Source organism: Anopheles nili, chromosome 3 (assembly GCF_943737925.1).
Source record: "Anopheles nili chromosome 3, idAnoNiliSN_F5_01, whole genome shotgun sequence".
NCBI classification, from domain to species: Eukaryota; Metazoa; Arthropoda; class Insecta; order Diptera; family Culicidae; genus Anopheles; species Anopheles nili.
The window spans coordinates 46,809,646-46,825,968 of record NC_071292.1 but is presented as its reverse complement, the minus strand read 5'-3'; the positions used below and the strand labels follow the sequence as shown (position 1 = coordinate 46,825,968).

Genomic DNA, 16,323 nt, shown 5'->3' with positions numbered 1-16,323 from the left:
ACAGCAACGAGCATCGCAAACAATCCACCGTGCTGCCAATCGTGGGGTCATGCTGATTCCATTCCGATTGTCAAAACCCATCTCAAATTCCGCATAAGCGCAGCAAACCCTCTCAAACCGAGGCGGAAACGCAACTAAGCAGATCCGTAACCACCACCGACGGCGTTGGCAAGCAGCCCGAAAGCCACGACCACCACCTAACAATCGCCGGTAAGGATTCGGATATGAATGCAGTTACCATTTCCGGAACCACACAAGCGGCCCATCTTCCGTGCCGTTCGCGCTCAAGACAACCGGTCAAAGGACGCCCCCTCCCGAGTTGCGAAAATAATCAATTTGTATTCGTTCCGTTCGTGCAGCACAATGCAGCAAATTTCCTTTTGCACGAAACCGAAACTCCTCGCCTGCAGCTGCACAACCGGAAGAAGTTCCGATCGGAAGAAAGTTCACCCACGGTGGCGTCTTGGCGCTTGCGAAGTTCCGGACCGGAAAAAGGGGCTTCTTCAGCTCCTTCAGCTTTCGATTCGCTTGTGCAATGCACACATTCTTTTGTTGTGGAATATACAAACAATTCTGATGAAATTTGTGGTCTTTGTGATGCAATGCGCCCCTCGTTCGGTTGGCCAGCGATACCCCACGGCAAACGGCGCTTGACGGGGGTTTGAAATCGACCCCACCGAAGGGCACCATTTCCGGATGGGATGGGAATGTGTGATCTTACCTTCGAGCGGCCTTGCACGCGATTGCCCTGGTTTAGGACGAGCCACGCGTCCCACCGATGCCGATAGATGGTGATCGTGTTCCACTGGTTCAGGACGATCGTTTCCTCCGACTTGACGCGTCCCATTCCCGAGCCGCAATCGAACCTGTAGAGAAAGAAAAAAAGGGAGCGACAATGAAACGTGCCAAAAATTGGTGGTGATATATTGCGCGCGCTACAAGTTGTGATGTTTTAGGAAAATGGCCGCACCGACCGGCCGCAAAAGTGTAATTTAAATTACAATAACTCGATGCTGCGCACCAAACGTCGACGTTCTTCCGGCGAGCGGCCGGCGAGCAATTTATCACGCGTACTGTGTAGGGCAATTTGTAAGACAGCTACGCTGGAAGTCAGAAATGTTCGCCCACCACGTCCTGCCCATGGGCGCACGGCGTAAAGTCCTGCCCAAATCGGCTTACCAGTGAACGGATTAAAAGCGGCCAAAAGTTTCACGGTTACGAGCTGCAAAACTTTTCACCATCCCGTCACTGACGAGGCCACGGCGCACTTAGGCGTCTGCCCATCCATTATCTTTTGTCGCTGGTAAGCTCAAAGCGATCGCAAGCTCGAATGGAAGCGAACGTCCTAGATCGTCCCTGGGGTGGTGGGTTTGAATCGAGAGGGAAGCTAACGATGTGAAAATTATCCTTTCCAATGAAGCGCCGCCACACAATGCGATGGCTCTAAATATTGTTCGCCATTCAATCGGAACCGCTTCGGGGTGGGAAAACTCAAACCACCCCCCCCACCGAGGGAGGCGGGCCAATCAAAGTTCTCAATAAGCCGTAAAGAACCCGCGCCCCAACGATGGAAGACGCCGATTCTTTGGACGGGAAATAAATAAAACGTGCCGGTAATTGTGCGGCACCGTCTCCATCTATCATCAATTAAAACTAATTCGTTCCACTTTCGCGCTCAAATAATGGGCCGACGATCCATTTTACTCCCCCCCCCCCCCGGGCCATTTTATTCCACATCGCCATCGTGGCTATTGGAGAGGAGAAAAATTAACATCAATCGAGAATGGCTTTTCCGGTCGGTTTTTCCGAGCGATATGGAGTCAGCAGCACCACTTTCCAGCCCCGATTCAGCGACCGTGGGCTTCGATTGGATGGCCCTCGTGGAACGCTGGAAAGGGTAGACGATAGACGAGGGTCCTTACGAGCGAACGAGGATGAAAAACAGCACACGATGGAAGCAACATGTAGCTGTTGTTGTTGTTGCTAGGAAACGAGGCGTACTCGAGGAAATATTTCAACGGCTAAATGGGGCTCGAATTAGAACGATGGATAAAGCGGTTATCGGCTTACCGGTTGCACGTGCACAGCATCTGCAACTTAATTGCGCTTAGAAACCGAGCAGAGAGAGAGAGAGAGAAACAATTCATGTTGCTACACTCGAGTGGTGGATATTTTATTACCCTCGACGATGATTAAATGCGCTTCCGTTTATTTGTCTGCACACAGGATGCTGCGTTACAGTTCAAATAAAAACCGCTCGACTACTTTGATTACTGAGCAAAAAAAAATGCATCAAACAAATTGCTCAGCGTTCGATCAGCAATATAGTGTAAACGACGAAACAGAATATGTTTGGGAGCTGTTTTCAGGCTGCAAACAGAGTCTTCGCAAACAAGCTCACAGCGGCAAGTGTTGCTTCACATTCCCATGCGGCAGATTTACAGTCAAATATTTGTCCCAACTTCCGTGGTGCCGCCGCCAATTCCAACCGGATCGCTCGAATTCGGTCGAAAACACTTCGCTTCGATTGCCGTGCCTAAGCAAAGGACCACTTTTGCCACTGCCGTTGGTCGGGGAAAATGCCTCGAATCGTGAAAAATGGTGGGCAAATAGTTTGCACATTTCCTCCCGGTGCTGGGCTCGAGCAAATGCCGGACTCTCGCAGGTCTTTTCCACGTTGTTTCCGTTTGCAGCTTTGCAGTTGCATCCTCTCGGGAGTGGCCTGGCGACGAACACAACCACCCAGCTCATGCACAAACCACACACACTGACACATACGTGGTTGGAAAGGCAGCGTGCAACAAGGCGGAAAATGCTGTCGACCAACCTGCAATGCTGCGCCAATGGTGTCTCCCTAAAACCCACCTTCCAACCGGCTTCCGCCCGAAGCCTGTCGAAGCGGTTCAACACATACATTTATCTTGCATAATTGAACATTCCTAGGAAATTAATGTACACATAAATATCAGTTGCCAGCTGATTTATGGGCGCAAGTTTTTGTCCCGCACAGTGAGCGCGCTCGCCGGTACCCGAATTCGGCCGGTAATCCGGCTGCTGTGTCCTGGGAAAAGCCTCGTAGTTCGTGCCGGGTTGAGGAGGTTTTCCACCGTTCGGGCGGATGGCACACAATAAAGATGTGTGGTTTTGCTGAGACAAACGGGGCTACTATGCCGATGTGGCAAATGTTTATAGCTTTCGAGTCGCTGCTAATAAACTTGTGCCTATGCGGTGAGAAATTAGCGCGAAATGGGCATTATTTTGATGGCGCTGCTTTGGTGTAACGATTTCGGGTGACCGATACGTTGAATCGAGTTTTGTTTAGTGCAACAACGGCACTGCGCATAAAAGGGGATGTCACAAATAATGCGACAAATGAGCGAAAAAGCGTAACACGCCAGCCCACCTGCAAAACCGAGGCTGCGTACGTTCTCGAAGATGAAACGAATTTCAAGCAAAAAGAAGCAAAAAAAACCCAAAACCAACCAACGCTGCCATCTCGTCGAATCAATTTAATCAATCCGGCAGCAATCGATTGGCGGTTGCTTCTGCGCTCTGTTTACTCGTGCCTCGTGCGAATCGAAATACATTTTATTTCGCTTCGCTCAGCCCAAAACGAGGGAAAGAACCAACGAAAGGAGAGAAAAAAATTATCCACCGTCACCAAAGAAAGGCGAGCGCCTTCATCCGGCGACGTGACGATAAAGCCAAAAGCAAAAACCCATCGCACAGCACAGGGGGGGTCAACCACGGCACGGCAAGGATACGCACGCAGCACGATTGATGTGCACTGCCGTTTGGGTGGGGTGTGGGTGGAAAAATCCTCAACCCCAAGCCCAAACTCGCTTCCCACCAGGGCGCGTTGTCACGTGCACGTGAGCTAAGTCAATATCCTTCCATTCCGGACGAACGGAGCCACCATTTACGGGCGAAAGAAGAAAAAAACCTTCCGGCTGTAACTCAATTAAGTTGTTGACAAACATTCCCCAAACATTGCCACCCATCCCAATCGAGGGGACGGGGAGTGCAAAAAGCTGCTGCAAAAAGCAAAAATCAGATCATCCGTCGGCTCCTGAAACCGGCGCGAGTGGTTCCTGATTGCTTCGCTTTAAAGCGGCACAAACACGCAGTTTGGTGAGGTTTGTAAATTAAGCGCACCGAGCCGAACAAACAAACACGGAACGGAATGGATCTATTTTTAAGTGTGGAAAAAGCGTGTAAAGCTGCCCCGTGCGGAAAAGTGTTGCAAGTGAAAATGAAACGATGGCTCGAATCGAACGAACGGAGAGAACATCCGGACTGGCTGGGGCACATCACCAGATGCACATCCGCTGGAGCATTCCTTGCTCGTTTACTTACTCCTGCCTGTGTGTTTGTTTTTTTTTCTAAAGCTTTTTGCTCTGTTTGTTTCCAAGGGCACTAACCCTTTTCCGGTTTGAGCTAATGGTTGGCTCCATTACGCTTCCAAAGGACTGCGCTTAACGGCAGCGTTGCGCTACAATTGGGTGCGGCAAATTTAACTGCCGAAGAAAACGGGCGATAGAGCGGGCAAAAATGGTTCATTTTCACGCGTGCGTTGGACGGTTTTCATTTTTAAGCGTGCAAATTTATTCGAACAGTTTAGCACATTTTCGACGAGCGGTCCGTTTGCCGACCCCAGTAACTTTAAGCGACCCGTTAGAAAAAGGCCGTTGATTTCGCCATGCAGTTTTTCTTTCTCGCGCGCAGGGACGGTACTTACCAAAACTCGACGAAGCCTTGGTGCAGCAGCAGAGCCATAAAGTCGCCCGTCAGATCGTCCCGCTCGCCAGTCAGCAGTAAAATGCCGTCAAACGATTCCGGCCGGAACTCGACGTGCAGCTGTGAAGGGAAAAAGAGAAAGAAGAGCACAGACACACACAAAAAAAAAGCATCGCACATTAACACCATTACTGACGAGTGCCGGGGGTGGAAGGCGCCATTGCGAGTTTACGTTCGCGGGAAATATGTTTACAGCCCACCGATTTGGTAGTATAAACGTTAAGCTGGCGTGGTTCGCAAAACTCGTATTTTTGAAGGATCCATTTGAGGGGTGGTTCTATCTCTTTCTCTCTCTTTCTCTCTCAGTCACTATGAAATCCACAGCCTCCTCAGTAATTGTTTTCGTGACACTAACCGACATTTTTGTTTCACTGCACAATCCATCAACAGCAGCGGGCACATCAATGGGCCGCATCGGGTTTTGCTTTTCTTCCGTTGCAACACCGACCGAAAAACAGTTTAATCTCGCATGGTTGCAACTTTTTGGCGCATCCGGTTTGGCAAAAATTGCTCGCCCCGTTTCGAGTGCGAGAAAAACCTCCACAAAAGCCGTGCGCGCGTCACGAGACGCGTGTTGACAATAACAACAGCGACAGGGGCAGCAAATAGAATTTAAAAAAAAAAAACACGCAACAAGGAATGAATAATCAAACGCAAACGCAAACGCAAAAAAAAAGTACGCGCTCGGGTGCGCCTCCATCGCGACTCACAACGCGACTCGAGCAAACAGTGCGCAAACCATTGGCCAAACATTGCATAGCTGGTAGCGAGACCCGTGTGAGTCTGTGCGCTGCTGGGGGGAGTTCGGTTAGACAAACGCAAACAAAGCGCAGATCGGCAAACAAACAAATAAATAGCAACAACAGCAAAAAAACCACACACACTCCCACAAATGGCAGAACCAGCTACCCTAACAAGGTGTTACCGCAGCGTGGGGAGATCTGTATTATCGGCACAAAAATGAGGATCGGTCGTTTGCCTGTCTGCCTTCTCTGGACGTCGACCGAGTTCGAATGTTATAAAAATAGGCTGGGATACAATTTTCCCCCGTGGGGGGGGGGGGGGGGGGTGGGAAAAATGCTGCCTCGGTAACGGCGCTGTGCCTGAGGGAAAAGGGCGCGAAAAAGTGCACACAATGCACGCTGCAGCCCAAAAAAGCTCACCATCACGATTCCTGCCGTTTCATTTCGTCCTGCGCTTTCGATTGCAATGGGTGGCGGTGGTTTTTTTTTTGCTGTTGTTGTGTGGGTGTGTTTTTTTTGTCTCCCTTTTTTCGTTGCCTGCAGGCGGGTTCCAGTTGGTGTTTCGTTTATCTTTCTGCGGGTTTCGCGCCACGGGGTGTTAGCCTAAAACCAACCGCCCTTTAAAACCCCCAGCCGCGAATGGGGGACAACACGCGTCTGGCGGTCGGTTTTCGTGTCGGATGCCCGGAATTGACACTGATAGTGCTGTTTTGTCGCTCGAATGGATGAAAACGCGCTCTCGTGTGCCAGGTGGGGGGTGATCTAAAAGAAAAACTCATCCACCAACACCGCAGCCTGCAACAACGGCTTAACAAATTGATCCGGGTGATATGCTGCGATCCGGACGGCAGACAACGCGTGCTTTTTGTTCTATCATTTTTAGGTGTGTTTGATCATCGCGCGCAAACAAAGGATGAAAGAAATGAAAAACAAAAACTAAAAAGAGGACACACCCGTTTACACTGCACCCGCGGGATGAAACGCGCAAAAAGGGCTCGGGAAAAACAGGCACCCGCGTGATCGTTGCGTTTTGCAATTGACCGGTGCGTTCTCTCATCGCTTGCGGCGAACCGGGGCTTTGCAATGAATTGCACATGCAATTTCGGACACTTTGAGCTGGCGCTTGTCGGATGAAAGTTGTTTCACAAACCGCACCACAAACATTAATACGTTCAGTTGATCGTTCTGATTAGTGAGTGGCTTCGATCCATCATTGGTTTTGCTGGAAACGCGTAGATGAAACGCTGACTTACCTGCACGTGCTTGTAAGCTCCTCGAAGCGCCGGAAAGGCGATCCACGAATGCTTGCTAAATCGGGGTGTGTTCACTTTATTATCTGGAATGAAACGGAAGCAAAGAAATGATCGGATTAAAATCGATTCCAGGTAACCGCAACGGCAGCTTCACTGGTTTTTACATCTGTTTTCCCGCAATTTATGAGTGGAAGATGGAATTCGTTCACGATAAATCATTACACGCCTCTGGTTTGTCCTTTTCTCCGGTTCGAAACGGGAAAGGGGTACATTTTGCAATGGAAAACTCACACACCCTGGTTACAGGCTTCAGCTCTCGTTCGCGGAAGATCGCACGCCATTTTCACATTTTCCCGGAAATCATTCGATTCGAGGCACACGTTTCTTTTCTACCAAAAGAGCTTCAACAGCAATGGCACAATTCGCCCACGAATCTTGTTCCTGCCCGATTCCGAGGGCACAATTTTCCCGTTCCACCAATCTAATTACCATCCGAGCGCAAACCCGCGCGATGGTCGGCGATTGTTTCTTCAATTCGGATAAACAATCAAGAGAAAGACGGGTCCGATCCGCGATATGCCCGCATCACAAGCCCGAAGCCCCGAAGCCCGCAGATATGTCGAGTCACTAAAACTTAAGCTGCTTTATTGGATTTTCCGGGTGCGCCTCGGTGACGCAGTTGCCAAGCGCTTACCCTTTGTCAGCGAAACTGTTCGCCTCCGGTTTTGGGGTGTGGCGAACGAACGCAAGCTTTGGACCTGGAGCTCCGTTTCGTGCGATGGGCGTACAAACCTCCCCCACGCATTGCCAGAACAGAAAACTTCCGGAAGCTTCACTGCGCCGCGGGGAAAAAGCGGCAGGAGTAGCCCACAGGAGGGGAAAATAGTTTTCCACGGCTTTTTCCTCGCCCGTACCACGGCGTCCGTGGCCGACCGACGTCTTCGGTATGAGATTGCCGGTATGACGATGTTTAGGAAAATTTCACCCCACGGATTGGAAAGTTTCCAAATTTATGCCATCGCGGGTGAAGGATTTCAATTTTCCAACCACCGGAATTGCCGGGAGACCCTCTTTTCGTCGTGCAGGGGGTGCGAATTTATGCGCGAGAGAAAAAAGACCCCAGAATAGTGGGGCCTGCGAGGCTGCACGGGAAATAAAAGCCTTTTGCAAATCCGGTAAATTAGGCGCCTAAAATAATCTCACACGCAAGCGGCGAAGCGCTCATCGCACATTAACACCCTTGCAACGCGCAAAGCACCCAACTCGTTAAGGGTAGGTTTGCTGTTCGCTCACCAGAAAAACCCGGCTAATGTGCTTTCTTCGTCCGCTTAGCCGTTAACGCGGGTTGTGCGCCTTTGCGTTTGGAAAATCGTCACTCCAGCTTTAACGCCGGAGGCAAAATTCGGTGAAGTTTTGCGGTTTGTTTTGTTTGAAAATAAATCGAGAGAAAAAAAAACAACCCAAAATTGATCCAATGCACCACAAACGGACAACGGATTCATGCTTCAAGTGCATGAATTTTCAACGCTCAAGATTTACCAATCGCTCGTGAAAACAATTCGCTCGTGCACGTGTGTAACGCTTTAGGGTTCTATTCCCTCGTGACGTAATCCCATCCCAGCACCGTTGACCTTTTCCGATACACTTTATTTTCATTTATTCACCCCCTCGAGGCAAAGCGAAGATGATCCCGCCTTGCAGTCACGCGATGAACATGATACCGTGTTGGACGGTTGATAAAAATACACCATCGCACTTTGACATTCAGCCGTCGCCATGCAGGGGTTCTGGGTTCTATGAGTCAGTTCTTTTTTTTTTGTCACCACTCCAAAACCAACACCACAAACCTTTGACGTCACTTCGAGTAGCGAGTAGCATTCGGAGGCCAATCGCGTGGGTGAAACATAACGAGCAACGTGCCGTCCTGGCCTGGGTTAGCTTTCTGCAGTAAACGATCCTCAAACGGGGAAAAGCGTACAGCGATGGCATTGGCGTTGCGAGGCTGCCTGGCGGCGAATGCTCCTGTCAGCGATAGCAAATTGCATCCCGATGCCGGGGAAAACTCACGGTGGTAGACGGGCGAATGACATCCGCATGTAACGGTGACCGTGGCACTGGGCGAGATAATGGATTTCTCACATGTTTCATGTGAGGGCCTCGGGCCCACGTCTGGTATGATGCATTGTATGCATTTTCCTCAAACCATGGCTCATTCTCGAAGGCTTACGGCTGGATAGTTGCAAAAGGGGTGTTTTTCTTTTCTCTCTCTCTCTCTCTCTCTCTCTCTCTCTCTCGCGTATTTAATTGTCCTTTTGAGTGATGTCGATCCTCGCAAGTGGGCAGATTACAACCGAACATCCCCATTTCAATCCGAACGCATAGCTGCATGTGTCATTTGAACGGCGCTGAAATGGATAGCCCATTACGGTTTGCTCGTTTTTGGTTGACAGGAAAATGACATTGGTAGCCTTTTATTGGAAAATGGGGGGAAAAGTCCCATCCAGCACGATGGAGCGGGATCGAAAGGGACTACGAAAATGCTTATTTGCGCTTAGTTTTGTGCTTTTTTTCCACAATCGTACTAATTTTAATTGAATTTGCATTTCATTTCGTGGATCAAAAGTCGTTGGTTTGTTGGAGAAAGTTTTACCACCGAACGAGAGGGTTGATAAAAGAGTTTTTTTTTCGGATAACGATCATTTTTAGGCTAAATCTAACAAGCGACTCTATTCCATCCTTTCGCTTAGCAATCCAAAAACTGACTCTACACTTTGTGAACGTTTGAGCCAATTGAATGCAAATTAATTTCCCAGCACGCGAGCAATCCAAAAGCCATGGGGCACGATGAATTCCTCGGAACTGATATCATTAGCAAGGCAGCTAAATCCCCCATGAAACGGTATGCCACCGATATCGTATGCGCAACCGTGCCGTGCCGTCGTCGGCATTCGTTAGAATGTCTCGTAACGTCATCTGCAGGGCAACATGGTCCTAGTTATGCCATCTCCGTCGGCCATTTCTCGTCGACACACACGCGTGCCACCCATTTTTGGGAAGGCAAAACGTCAATTCAGACAATCGTTTCGTACGTGCTCCATTTACATGGGTGACCTATCCCACCGTGCACGACACGATTTGTCTCAGTTTAAATTCAGCCCGGGTCTGCTGCGAAAGATAACCATCGAAAACCGTCAGCAGTCTCGGTTGCAGTGGCCGAGAAGGTGCCCGTCGTTCGGTGTCCTTGCAGGCAAGGATTCGGTGCTCGAGACCGAACGGTACGCTAATAGTACGCCGAGTGGAACCAAACGTCGTGCCGGCTGTGTAAAATGCACGACGGATGAGTTGTCAGTTTGTTGAAGGTCTGTATGGGGTTTTTTTTTCTCGTGCCTTCTTGCCGTACCATGTATGCTCCTTATTGCTGGACGATTCAGCGTGCCAGCTCGGATAGGTGGCCTGTTCTGTGACGGGACAGGGACACGGTTGCATAACCTCCACCAGGGAACGAGCTACATGAATGCATCGACAAATCGTTTGGTAGATAACGTACTGCGTTCTGCGACCTGCTGATGAAGTGCCCCAAATGAACCGCCGAAGTTTATTTTCGTCTCGTTTCGCATGCCAGAGGTTTCCCTTCGACGAAGGACCTCACAGAACGAGCGCTAGGTGCCTCAAAGGGTGATGCTTTTCGATCGATTTTGTGCACCGTGCGACGGGCATACACTAAAGTCTTGCTAAATATGCGTCATGAAAATGCAATGGGGAAAGAAAATCCCATCATATCAGCGTTGCAGGTTAACGGCGCACGATAGCCAACAGCTGAATCAGCAATATGAGACGCACGCCGGTTGTGTTCTCATTGGCAACGTTGCCTTTCTGCAGGTAGCCATCAACGGAGCTTTCGATTGCAACCGAAGAATTCAATCTCTTGATATAAACCGTCAACCAACGCAACCAACAAAACAGCAACATTACCATGCGTTCTACTCAACGCATCACCAAGCCACACGTTTCTCGGGAAAAACCCTCGCAATGGGTAAGCACAGCTATTTGCATTTCATACCTTTTTGTTTGTGTGCTTCTGCCGCAACGGCAGAAGTAAATTTCCATCAAACGCCATCAAAGCCCACCTCCGGCATGGGCAGAAAAACGCAACGAAGACGCCCCAAAAAAAGCTCATATGCTCGACGAAACGAACAAAACCCAAGATTTGACACGTGCGCCTTCGGGGTGGGATCGAAAGGTCGGCGCATAATTGTAATTTATCTATGCAAAAAGCACAAAAAACTCGAACTGGTGTGCTCGAGCATTGTGTGTGTGTGTGTGTGCGTCGGTATTGTGGCGGAAAATTGTTATTAAAGCCGCGCGGAGTCGGAAATATTTCAATAAGGGCGAAGGAGCGTTATAAAAGTGGGGAGAAAAAAAAAAGAAGGAAAATGTACTTTACCCAATAGACTCACCGCGCGTGCTCATTGACGGGAAGTTGATTTTTGCGATCTCGATCTCGTCCCGGTGTAATGGGTAAGCAGATGAAGTGTAAAAATAACTTCCCAACGATCCGCGCGGGTCCCATGAAAATCACTCCCCCAAGGACGCTCAGGCACTCCAAGGGAAAGTTTTGCTTCAAGTTTTCCGGGAGCTTTCTCGGTGTGTTTTCACCATTCACACCCGATGCTTTCGGGGTGTGCGAGTTTCGGGTTTTTGCAAAAATTTCATCCAATTTTGCGTTCCCCGTGAGAATGGTTGTGAAATGTGAAACCGCGCGCGCGAGTGGGCTACTTTTGTGTTTGCCTGCGTGTGCTTTGACTTATGGAGGGAAATTATTCTTCTCCCGTGCCGCGTATTTTTGTATTTGCGTTCCTTTCGGTTGTGCGAAGTGTTTTGCTTGCAATATTACTTTCGCACTGGGGTGAGCAAAAGCAAAATGGCACCACAAAAACACAGTGCTAAATATTTCTCATGCATCAAAACGAAGATTAGAACCACGTTAGGCAAGCTTCAAGCATAAATTATCTGCGTGGGCTTGTTTATTCCGCGGTTTTTGCACGTCTTTGGTATTTACGGAATGCTCATTCGCTAGAATGTGATGTTCAAAAGTGTTTGGAAGTCAAATAAAGAACACAGCAGCTGGATTGAATGTGATTTGAAACCGAAAAAAAAATGAGATGAGATGAGATAGTAATCGAAAAAGGCAAACAGAATCGTTGCATTGTGATTTCCTATACACCTTTATCGGAGCTTTTTTTATTGCACTATGCTATCATCCTTGCATGGAACCTTCTGCACTGCAAAATCCTCCATCCCGAGCTTAACTGTCCGTTTTCACTTTATTACGGCCATTCAATCGGTAGCATTCTAGCCGGGCCGTGCAGGAAAAGCAGCCCGCTCAGCGGCAAAACTTTGGCCCCGAAACTTCACGGAAACGCAGCGACCATTTCCCAAACCGTGATGAAAGCAAACACCGAAAAACTTTCCAACAATTTTCCACCGTCATTACGCAGTAACTTCGGCATGCGGCGTCGTTGAAAAAAAAAAATTACGATTGCGATCCTTCCGCGCAGATGGCAGATTCGCGCGACGCCGCACGAGCGGATGTGACGATACTCGCGTATCACCCACCCACACGTGCCCGCGCAAAACTCACACGAATCATGCACCAATAATCACCAATACGGTGCCGGGAAAGTGTGGAAAAGCGCGGGGGGGGGGGGCAAAAAAAAACGAGATGAAAAACGCTGGAAAGATCGCCGCCGAGCGAAATGAATCCGAAATCTGAGGGACTTTTTATTGCCCCAGCGCAGACAACTTTTAATTTCAATCGAAGAAAAGTTTTTCCGCCCGCGTGTGGCTCGGATGGGTGGGAGTTTCTCATATTTACCTTCCGATGCGATTGGTCGTGTTGGGGTGGGCGTTTCCAAAGGGCGCCAGGGGCCAAAAGTTTTGTGCGAACGATTCGCGCGGGTGCGACGATTCCAACCGTTACCGAACGCGCACGTCGCTGATTAAAGACGCTGCTGGTGGGCACACAAAAGGGAAAACCGCCAGGAACCACCGGCAGGGAAAACCAAAAAAAAAAAGGGAGGAAACAGGCCCACCCCCCGCCAAACCGGAAGCAACATTTCCCGAACCATTCGATCGGAGTTTTTCGTACGAATGGCGCCCGCTGGGGCACAATAAAGCACATTTAAAGGGTTGAATTTGGATCGCCTCGCCTCGGCTCGCGCTAATTCCACGGAAAACTGTGCTGGAAATAACCAAACACCAACACATCCACACCAGGCCGGATGTTGACGAAATCAGCGTGAAACTTTGGCGCATCATTCGCCTTTTTCCATTGAAGAGAAAAGAGAAAGAGCGCTGCTCTTTCGCAGGACCCACCATCGCGGGGGTGGGATTCCATCAAGGGGCGAGTGGGTGGATGGGTGGACTGGTGGGTTCTCGTAAAAAAAAGCATAAAAAGCTGGTTACAATGAATTTCACTACAGCTGCTCGAAAAACACCATCGTCCCACCGGCTGTCGGAGCCATTGCTGTGGAACGTGCTGTTTCTTCTGATGCTTCTTCTGCTGCTGCAACATCATCTCATCTTCTGGATAAGGCGTGCTCTTCGCCTCGAATTGCTTCCGCTGAAGGATATCTCTCGCCCCCCCCCCCCCCCCCCCTGGTGGCTCCCGAGGATCGAGTTCATTAAAACAGAACGAAATTGGCATTCCAAGCTGACACGGAATTCCGAATTCAATATCATCGCACTGTGTCGCATTCTTCTCCGTCCGGTTGGTTGGTGCGACTGGGAAGAATTTCACCAAACCAAACGTCCCGAGGAAGGCGACTGGTGAGCGCAAATACTCGGCTGGCAGCTACAAGGACCGCTGCTGGGGAGCAGCGAATAGCGTCCATTGCCCGGTGCGCATGAATGCAATAAAAAAAGGCGGCAGAACAGCGAGACTCTCGGACTGCGTTTCGCGCCACGGCTCAGGTGAGCGAACGAAATATGGAATTGGATGATAGATTTTCCGATCAATTACGCGAAACCAGTTCGCGGAGGCTCACTTCGTGCACTCCATTAGTGCCTTAAGTTGTAAGTGAACGAGCAGAAGATGGGCGTGAGCAAGCAAATTACCTGTGAAACGAGAAGCTTTTGGTATGGAAAAGAGTGCAACGGCGGGCATGAATGGGTACAATGTGGATTTCCAATCTTATTTTGACTCGTTGTTCTGGTTCGAGATTGTTCTAGCAAAAGAAGGAAAAAATATCTTCACGGTAACGTGTTTTATTTTCGGGGAAATCGTTCGTTCATTAGGACCTAAATGCACACTTCTAGAACCGTGGATTTAAACAGCAAAAAGACGTAAAGGCTTGAAAAAGGCTTGTGGTTGCGTATACTATCGAACGAACGAACTGTTAATATTTTTTTGCAAAACAATATTTTCTTCAAGGACATTGATATGGGAAATGAATTGTGTATCCTTATTTCAAGGATAAAACATCTCTTCAGACATCACCTTTAAATTGCTAAACGTTTATAGCTAATCTTTAAACCCCCGTTTTGAAACGATTCCTCATTCAAAACACTTCATCGGCATTCGAAAAAAAAGGCATACCCAAAACTCGATCACAGCTAAACTTACCTTCTTCGCACCGTAGACCGCTTTTCCCAAACGCACACAGACATCGCATGGCCGTGGAGGATGCTTCAACAACGACGTGGCAGATTCCTTCGGGCCCACAATCAAGCGTGCACGGTATGCTAAAGCGATAAAGAACGAAATTGTATTATTATCTTTCCCCACAACAGCACACCTAAAGCAAAAACACCACCGATTTTGACTTCTTATGATTCATTGCTACCAATCATGCGTTTGGTCGCGTTTTTTGTTTCCCATTTTTCACTCATTTTCGTCTCCCATAGCAACCCATCCGTCATCGAGCGTCATCGACGGGTGACGTTTGTTCCAAGAAATACGCACGAAATCGGATGCAGCTAATCACGGGGCGGAAATTTGATGTTTAATGAACTGACGCCTTAATTAAGTTAATTGGTTGCACGGTGGCCAGAGAACGGCGTGACGATAGACCGTTCTTCTTCTTGTATGCATGCGATTTGCACCTGCAACCTGGCTGTGTCAAGGACTTTTGTTTCTTTGATCGAAAGGTCGAACCATTTCTAAGGCAGCAAGAGGTCAATTTCAACGAACGTGGAAATAAGCGTGAACAAAGGAACGACAAAGAAGCCAAACGTTGCATTCGAGCAAAGTCTGTTATCACGATTGAGATATTGATTGAGAAAATACAACATTTCTCGTCAGTAAAAACTCATATTTCTCCCTATTCGTCTGCTTCAGCGAAGCTCATCCCATGTGAAAGCATCATTTTCACAGGGCTCAACAAAAAACCAACCACAACGGCCATTTGCAATGGGAAAAATGAGCAGCCAGGCGCATTCTTGTGGCTTCAAAGGCCGGTACTAATTATGCACGAAGCCCCATGTTCCGAACCTACCTTATCGTGGCATCCTCCAGCGCTGGTTGGGTGACATTTTCACGTACCTCACCCAACGCCCCATCACCATTAACGCCCTGCATCACCTCCGGAGGCAATTTCCCACCTCGTCCGCCATCGTCATCATCATCATCATCATCATCATCGTCCTCAAGCGAGCCCGCCATCAACGGTAGTGCCCTTATTTCCGATGCACCATCAGCACCGGTTGCAGCTGACGCGCTTGCCACTTCCGGCGCAACCATCTTCACCGAGCGGGCTCTCGCCCAGCGCGGTTTCTCACCACCCGCGTGTAATGATATGCCACTGATTTCCATATCACTCGCCGGTGGCAATATGCCGTGGTGGATGGCGGATGTTGCGTTCAGCTTTCGCCGGTCACCTGCACCGGAAGCTGCGGGTTTCTGCTGACGATGCTGCTGTTGCTGTTGTTGCTGATCGTGACGCTTTCCATCACCGACCGCCGGTGCGTCACTTTGGATGGATTTTTCCTTGCGGTTGGACTTACGCGGCCCGGTGGCCGGTTGTTTCGGTGCCGGTGCGAGTTTCCAATTATGGTTCGCCTTTCTTCGCGCCAATTCATCACCGGCACCGATGCTATTCACGGACGGATGTCCCGGTTTGGGCGGCGATCCTTTCCGGCTACCGTCGAGCTTGTCATCATCGTCATCGTCATCGTCATCGTCGAACGATTTCATCGATATGTGCAGGTCGGATATGTCGAGTTTGGCGCTAAACGAAGCGCCGCGTTGATAAAGGACATCTTCCTCGCCGTTCGATGCGTTCTCATCGGTGGAGGTAGAGTTGATTTCTACAGAGAAAGAGAGAGCGAGAGAGCGAGAGAGAGAGAAAGAGAGAGAAGAGAGTGAGTAAAGACACAAGAAAGAAAAAAATGATGTCAATAATTTTCCACCAAATCAAACCAACCAAAGCGTGATTCTTCACGCCTACTAGATTCGGTATCGATTGGAGAAATTAGAATTTCAAATCGTCTCCATTTCCCTCCCGAAACATTGCTCGCATTTGTTTACTTTG

General features: G+C 49.2%; 1 protein-coding gene across 1 annotated transcript in view; it reads right to left on the bottom strand.

Annotated features, from left to right (window-relative positions):
* Positions 1-16,323, bottom strand: part of LOC128724452 (pikachurin) — a 99,168-nt gene that overhangs the window by 29,055 nt on the left and 53,790 nt on the right. The window contains exons 3-7 of the mRNA XM_053818177.1: positions 15,289-16,099; positions 14,418-14,536; positions 6,794-6,876; positions 4,739-4,857; positions 722-866 (exon numbers count right to left, since the gene is read on the bottom strand). Coding sequence (XP_053674152.1) covers positions 722-866; positions 4,739-4,857; positions 6,794-6,876; positions 14,418-14,536; positions 15,289-16,099 — 1,277 coding nt within the window. The remainder of the gene's footprint in view (positions 1-721; positions 867-4,738; positions 4,858-6,793; positions 6,877-14,417; positions 14,537-15,288; positions 16,100-16,323) is intronic.